The 7418-nt window shown below is 43.5% G+C and overlaps 1 protein-coding gene across 1 annotated transcript in view; it reads right to left on the reverse strand.

Annotated features, from left to right (window-relative positions):
• The window catches only part of VSTM2B (V-set and transmembrane domain containing 2B), a 20562-nt gene extending 20369 nt beyond the window's left edge, over positions 1-193 (reverse strand). The window contains exon 1 of the mRNA XM_031061306.1: positions 79-193. Within this exon, the coding sequence (XP_030917166.1) occupies positions 79-193 (115 nt within the window). The remainder of the gene's footprint in view (positions 1-78) is intronic.
• Positions 194-7418: the final 7225 nt, after the last annotated feature.

The following is a 7418-nucleotide window of genomic DNA, read 5'->3' on the forward strand; positions in this document are numbered from 1 at the left end:
GGCCCCGCGGAGCCGCTGGGGCTCGCTGCCCTGCCCGGCCCGCTCCGCTCCGCTCTGCCCGGCTGGCGCTGGGAGTACCTGCGAAACACCCAAGCCCGCAGCAGTGAAGCCGCGCTGTTCGCGACAGCCCCATCCCCGCCCGGGGCTCCTCCCGGATCGCTCGGCTGCTGTCAGCCTCCCCAACTCGCTGCATTGTTAACATACATTAAGGGAAAAAAGAACCCCAACAAAACCCACTCCCATTGATTTAGATAACAGCATCATAACAAGAAAACGTTTCCATGGATCAGCTGTTTCTCAGGCTAATGTCCCAATTAAAAAATAGAAGCGTGAAAAGTCATCAGTGAAGTCATTACAGTGAGTATAAATCATAAGCGGAATTTGACTTTTGCAGTAACCAATGTGAGCAAGCTGTATCTTAATAAATTTGAGGCGCATTTCTAAAATATTTGCCCTTCCCCCTCACCCCGGAAATTCCATTAAAAGTCACCATTTTGTTCAGCCACAACTTTATTTAATCACTGTGATGGCCTGGGACATGTGTTTTAAGATCCACAGAAAATTTCCTCTATATTTTTAATGGTTTCATTCTATACCATAAAAAAGATGCACAATGTGTTATCTGAATACATGAAGATTTCTATGGAACAAAATATTTGGGAATATTCTCTTTTTGAATAACTAAATCAGATCAGCTTTGATTTATTCTCTAGCTCCCCAGCTACCTCTCTATCCCATCAGAAAAATCTCTGGTGGAGGTTGGACCCTGCCAGCTGCTGGCTCCCTGCTAGGAGAACCCACCTTCCATCAGGAAGTTCCAGTATAATTCACACAGTCCTGAAGAATACCCAAGCTGCATCCAATCAATATTTCTTGCTGGAAAATTTTTTCTTCAGAGCATTTTCAGCCATTCCTACTGATCTTACCGTGACTTAAATCCTGTGACAGTCCTCTGGCAGGTCTCTGACAATTTGCCTGAAGAGCAACTTGCCTTTCTCCAGATTGGTTACTGGGAGCCTAAGTCCTGCCCCAGGCAGGTAGAGTTAGCTCCCACCAGTCATAGAAACTTATTGTAATTAATAGTTAACACTGTTTATTTAAATAGTGTAATAATTGCTGACACTTGGCTTTTTCACCCAAAAGCTCAGTGTGCTTCATTCAGCATTATTCCTTTTTTCACATGTGGCCTTGGGCCACCTCTCCCTGCAGGGGTTTATTGCCACTGTGCCAGAGTCCCCAGGCAGTGCTCCACTCACCAGGACATGAGGAAGGCAGGGAAAGGCCATCAGGACAGACACACCTGAGAAAGTAAATCCAGCAGCCTCTCTGCTCAGCAGCACAAGTCTCCCAGTCAAACCCCAGGAATGGGTTAAGTTGGTCTTCTGCTAGAGAGGCAATTCCACAACTTTGTGCCCTCTGCACAAGGATTGATTAGAAAGCTCCTCTTGGATAAGCAGGATCAAAGCAAGTAATTTTTATATCAAATGGCTAGTGACAAATCATGTTTTAAACACTTTTACTCAAGTTTTTATTAAAATTGATGTTTAAAAAGTTCTTCTGAGATTGCAACATTGTGAAAATTTACAACAGCTGGGAAAGTAAAAATACCCAGTTTATGTTAAGTGAGTTTTGGTTCTTAGAGATAAAAGCCACGTAATAAAAATGAAAAGGCAAGGCAAATGCATTTAAACTTAGTTCTATTTTAATAAATTTAAGGTTGTTATTGTAGTGGTAGTGTTGGTTAAGACAATTCTATCTTGAATGGTTCTCTCAATATATAACACTAAACCTTCAGTTCTGCTGTATTTACTACCCTCTAAGTTTGATTTTATGTGTAGCAGCTGACACTGAAGTGCTGATATCTTGGTGTTCAATTAAAGTAAGGAATAAGAAACACAACAGTGTGGCTTTCACAGTCTCAAGTTAGAGTAATCCAAGACTCTTTTTATGTTCTCCTGCTAAAACTATAATGAGGGACTGTGGTGCTCTACACTCTCTAGCAAGTACTCTGTGCAAATCATCTTGCTCTTAGGATCATAACAGTATTTGAAGTCATTTATTGATTCAATCCTGCTAGCAAAAGGGACTTCTACAGCAAAAGCTCTCACTGCCTGCACTCTTACCCCAAACAGGTGATGAATGGCAGGAATGTCATAGGGAGAAGCTCACTTTGTAGGTGCTGATTCTGCAGCATCATCCAGCAATTCTCAGAAATCAGGGAAACTCTTCAGGTGCTTAAAGTAAAGGCCATGTTTAGTTGATCTTATTTTTTGCTGCAGCTGTCTGTATGGCAGATAGGTAACAATATTTTACACCTGGGCAAATTGAAGCTTGTTGTTTTAATGGAGAAATCCTATGGCATTTCCATAGTATTCCACTTCCAAATCAGATTTTACTAGAAAATCCCTCTCATGTAGGATAAACCCAAGCACAGGAGCATTTGTTCTGTCACAGGACTCTCCATCACTTTGTACAAGTGGCTTCATTCCTGGAGGGGATGGTGGCAGGAAAGCTCTGAAGTCCCTCCCCCTCCTGACCCCTGAGCACCTTTCCAGGTGAGCCAGGAGGAGTCTGAAGGGACCATTGGATGGAAGCAGCAGAGTTCCTCTGAAGGGACAGCCATCCCTGTTATGTCTGAGTCCCATTGTCACACTCCACCACTAACCCAGATCCCCCTGCTGTGGAATGCAGGAGCAGCAGTGCCCCTGGGAGGGGATGGGTGGTGAGCAGTGCATGAGTGCCTGGTGCTTCAGGCAGGCACTGTCACCCACAGGGCTGGTAGGGACACGCCTCTTCTGACGCTGTTGGACTCTGTTTTACAGGAGCTCATGAAATCCCCTAAGTGGCTCCAGCACTGTGTAGCTGATTACTTTGGAGAATGTCTGTAAATTCTCCCTGTAACACTTTTAAATGACTAGCAGCTCCTCTGTCTGAATGACCAAAATACTTTCTAATGGCTGCTGGAGGAGCCTTCTCTCCTGTTTGGAGTTAATCCACTCAGAATTAGGGCAGCGCAGATTACCTTTGGAAAGGAGAAAGCTGCAAAAACGTCCAAATTTACACACACAAAGCATGTGGGATGAGACATACTTTGAGCTGGTGTAACATTCTTGATGTGACATGGTATTCCTACCATATTTAAGTAATATTCATCTCTCCCCTAAATCCTCTGGCAGAAATAAGTCCTGTTCAACACTCTGTTCTTAGATTTTTGTCAGGCTTTTTTTCCTTCTCATTTTTCTCATTAGACTGACATGTTTTTGTAGTCACAGGAGCCAATTTTGCTTCCAGTCACAGAAAGTAAATGCCTTTGCACGTGACCCCTGTGGACATGGAGGGCTGGAGCAGCCAGTGCTGTCCCTCACAGCTCCCACGAGGGGTTCCAGCCCACTCTGGGGCTCAGGGTGCCCCCCTGGAGCCTGAGTGTGCTGATGGCATGCTGAGGGGCTTCTGCAAACTGCATTTGCTGTAGAGAATAGGTGAGGGGCAGAAAAGAATGTTGGATGTAAAGACACCCAAAAAAGCAAAAGTAGAGAGATGCTAAAATGCTCACATCTCTGCTTCCAGCACAGTGACCTTCACTGTGGAGCTTCTATCTCAGAGCAGCTCATAAAAACAGGCTGGCAACTGCCACCCTGGTTGCCTTTAAAATGTCACTGGTTTAACATCAAATCAGAAGGTATAATTGCCTTGTTTCTGCCTTCTCCCCACCCCCCATAATTCCAGTCCTGATCATGCCCAAAACAAACCCTGTTTTGGGCCTGATCAAATATGAACACCATATTTGTGTTCCTGGAAGGAGTTTGTAAAAGGTCATAGAGACTGCAAGTTCAAAGGGCTGGATTGTTTTCAATGTGCACTATGAATTTCCTATTTCCCATCTCCAAGCAGGGACTGCACTGCCTTGAAGTTATTCCAGGATCCAGGTGATAGAAGTCTAACACAGTATCTGAGAAAGAACTGATTGGTGTCATATGAGGAAATTCAGGGTTAAAACTGGCAGACTGTGCTACCTCTTTGGTTTATTTATCCTCACTCTGGACAAGTGACATTTCCACCACAAAACTCTATTTAACTTTCCATGAAACTGATTAAGGTAGAAGGCATGTTTCTGCATTCTGGCCAGGCTCACTTCATGCAGCCAATGCATTTTTAATTAACTTTAGTTTCTACTTTTGCTTTCTTATCTGACATTCTTTGTTAAATGATCTAACAGGATGAGACACTCGTGCAGGAACATATGGAAACAGAGGACAACATATTCATAATAATGCAACAAAATCTCACATTCTAGTACACCGTGCTTACAACAAAACCAAAGACAGCCAGAAAGGCAGGTTATTCCACACTGTTAAACATACCTGGAATTTATAGCATATAGCCTGTTTTAATAAAAGGCATGATGCTGGCTGCCCAACAGACAGGAGTATAAGATGGCATGAGAAGAAAACATACAAAAATTGTCATCTGTCAGGTCCAGCAGCACGTGGGGCTGGCATTTGGCCGCTCAGCCTGCAGCAGATGGGAGCTGCTGCTCCTTCCTCCACTGCTCAGTGCAACCCCTGCATACCAAAGGGATTGAGCAAATTTATTGGGAAGAGCTTGAGTGAGGTGGATCACCCAGAGGCAGAGAGAGGAGTAAAAGCCTACTCAGCTCAGTCTTGGGAATTAGAAAAAGTACTCTGCTTTGCAGAAGTGTGCTAAGTGCAGGGTAGAAGCCAGAATTCCTCATTACCAGGAGAAGCTCTGACTCCAAGATGTCCCAGCAGTGCCCAACAGAATGTAGGTGAATTTTTTTGACTCTGAAATGTCTCTACCTACACACTGTGGTTACTTCCTGGGAGTAAAATGTTTCACTTATACCAAGATCTTTAGAAATTATATTAGATCACCACATCTGAGTCCAAGAGACAACACCTCTGAGTTTGGCAATTCCTTGTATTTCCCACTGTGCTCACAGATATTCATAACATCTCCCACATAGAAAACCAACCATTTGATCTCAGAGAACTCCCAGCAGCTCATAAGGAAAGAAATCCATGTAAGCAACCAACAGATCAGACAAGATCTGCAGCAAACTGTTAAACACAGTTCTGCAAGTGTTTCTGTGACCTGCAATATAAATGTCTCAACAATCTCCAAATGTAAAGGGGGAGGAGATGTACCTGCTTGCTGTGCAATATTATGAAGAAAAGTATATGTTCTTCCATGTGTAAAACCAGAGAGTTTGCTTTGTTTTTCAAAAAGCTAAGATTGTTTTGTCTTTCCTGTACATTATTTGCATTGCCAGGATCACATCATGCTGGGCTCTCCACTAGTATGAAGCTAGAAAATCTAAAGGATGAGAAATTCAAGTCACATCTATCCAGTTCTTTGAGGGAGATTCAATGAGTGACTGGAGAATTAGTATAATTACTGCTACATCACAGATACTAAGCAAATAAAGCCTGATTAGTAGAGGTGGGGAAGTGAGTTTTATTTGCTTAGGATACATGATTTATTTTCCTTTCCTTATTTTTTTTAAATAATAAATACTTGATAAACAATTGGAAGGAAAGCAGTTACCATTGGAAAGTCTTCTCTTGCATCCCCTCTGGTCAAGCTGAAGCTAAAGCTTGTAAAGCTTTGTTTAAACGTGGTTGAATCAGGTTTCCTGATGTGGCTGCCAGGCAGCTCAGGAATGAGCCACTGTGGGTGAGAGGAACCTGCTCCTGCAGAAGGCAGGGAGCAAGCTGAGTCAGCAGGATTGCAGCATCCTCTGCAGAGTGATGGCCTCTGATTCCTCACCAGCTACAGGGGCAATCCTCACCTGTGGGCCTTTCACCAGCACCAATTGTTATAAAATCTGTTTAGCACACAATACATTTTGTTTTATGTAGATCTCTATTTATATAGAGAGACATAGTGTCTCTATATAGATATGTGGTAGTCAGAGTTGTGCTTTAAATGATTTATAAGATTTTCTATATGAAATACCTTTATAAATGGCACTTAAGCTGTGAGAACATAAGGGGATGCTCCAAATGGATGTGGATTACTGCAGCTGGCAGTTTGGGGTTTGAGTCCATAGCACATCAATGTGCCATGTCTTTGAATCATGGGTGAGTGAGACAGCAAGAGAAAAGGTGTTGACAATGTGAATCTGGTGAGTTGGTAAAGCCAAAATCATGACCTTTGTTAAATCAGTGTAACCAGGAAGTGTACAGAAATCCCATCTTTCCAATTCAGACTACAGCACAAAAAATCAGAGTGCAAGGAAAAGTTCAAGTGAACCAAGAACCTTATAGTACACATAAAACACATACAACATGGGAAATCATGTTGGGTGCAAATATGTGTACTGATAGCACAGAAAAGCTTCTAGGTATTCAATTAATTTTCCTTTACAGATTAAGAATACATTTACATTTTTTAAGGAACTGTCTGCAGCTGCTCTCTGCCTAAACCACAAAAACCTATCCACTTAATAAAAGAATGCAACACAACTCATTGAAGCCAACAGTCTCAAAAAGCATCCATTAATTTTGGATGCTTCTGGTTTCAGATGTCTCTCTTAATGAGTTTGAATGTAAACACACTCTTAACAATTCTGCCAGAACTGAGCTAATAAGTCAATGTCTTCGTTTATCAAGTGAAACACCTGACCTCATGCTGTATGGATGAATCAGATGCTCTGACTTAATCATTTATATTACTTTTTTTTTTGAAAAATGAAAAATAAGGAGAATTTGGCCCCAATTCCCTGTTCAGTTCTTGCTCCTCTCAGCAGCTGTGGCTGGGTGAGAAGGCCTGGCTGGAGCAGCCTGGCTGAGAGGGGCTCCCTGCACTCCCCCAGCCCAGCCTGCATTTGTGGGAAGGAGAAGGGAAGGGACAGGAGGAGAGTTTGCAGTTTGCAGATAACCTTCCACTGACCACGTACCTCCTCAGTCTGGGGTGGTCCAAGCCCTTACCCACTGCTTCAGGGGGCTGTGAGGGACCATGGCTCCCAAGTGACACCTGGAATGACTCTTTGCTCCCAGCAGGGTCAGGAACCTGCTGCTGTGTGCTTGCTGTGGTCACAGAGCTGCACGGCTGATGGGTGTGGGAGCTGACACTGGGGACGTTTGGAATGGCCTGTGACACATCAATGTTTTATGGCAGGAAGGATTCAGACTGAAGGAAAACCCATCCAGAAAACAGAACTGCTTATCCCCAAAAGGAGAGGAACTGCCCAGTGTCAGGCAGATGCTGGCACTCAGCTGGGAGGGTTTGGGTTCAGAGCTCCAGCTGCCAACCTGGGAAACTGAGGTGTAAGAGATGCCTTCAGCTTCTGGCTGGCAAGGCTGGAACACACTCCTGGCCAGGATGAATTTTCTCATGGGTAATTTTCCTGCAGCTCATGGCCCTAAAGGAATTTTTTTCCAAAGAAGAAAGAGTTG

This window comes from Geospiza fortis, unplaced genomic scaffold (genome assembly GCF_000277835.1).
Source record: "Geospiza fortis unplaced genomic scaffold, GeoFor_1.0 scaffold79, whole genome shotgun sequence".
In the NCBI taxonomy this organism is placed as follows: domain Eukaryota; kingdom Metazoa; phylum Chordata; class Aves; order Passeriformes; family Thraupidae; genus Geospiza; species Geospiza fortis.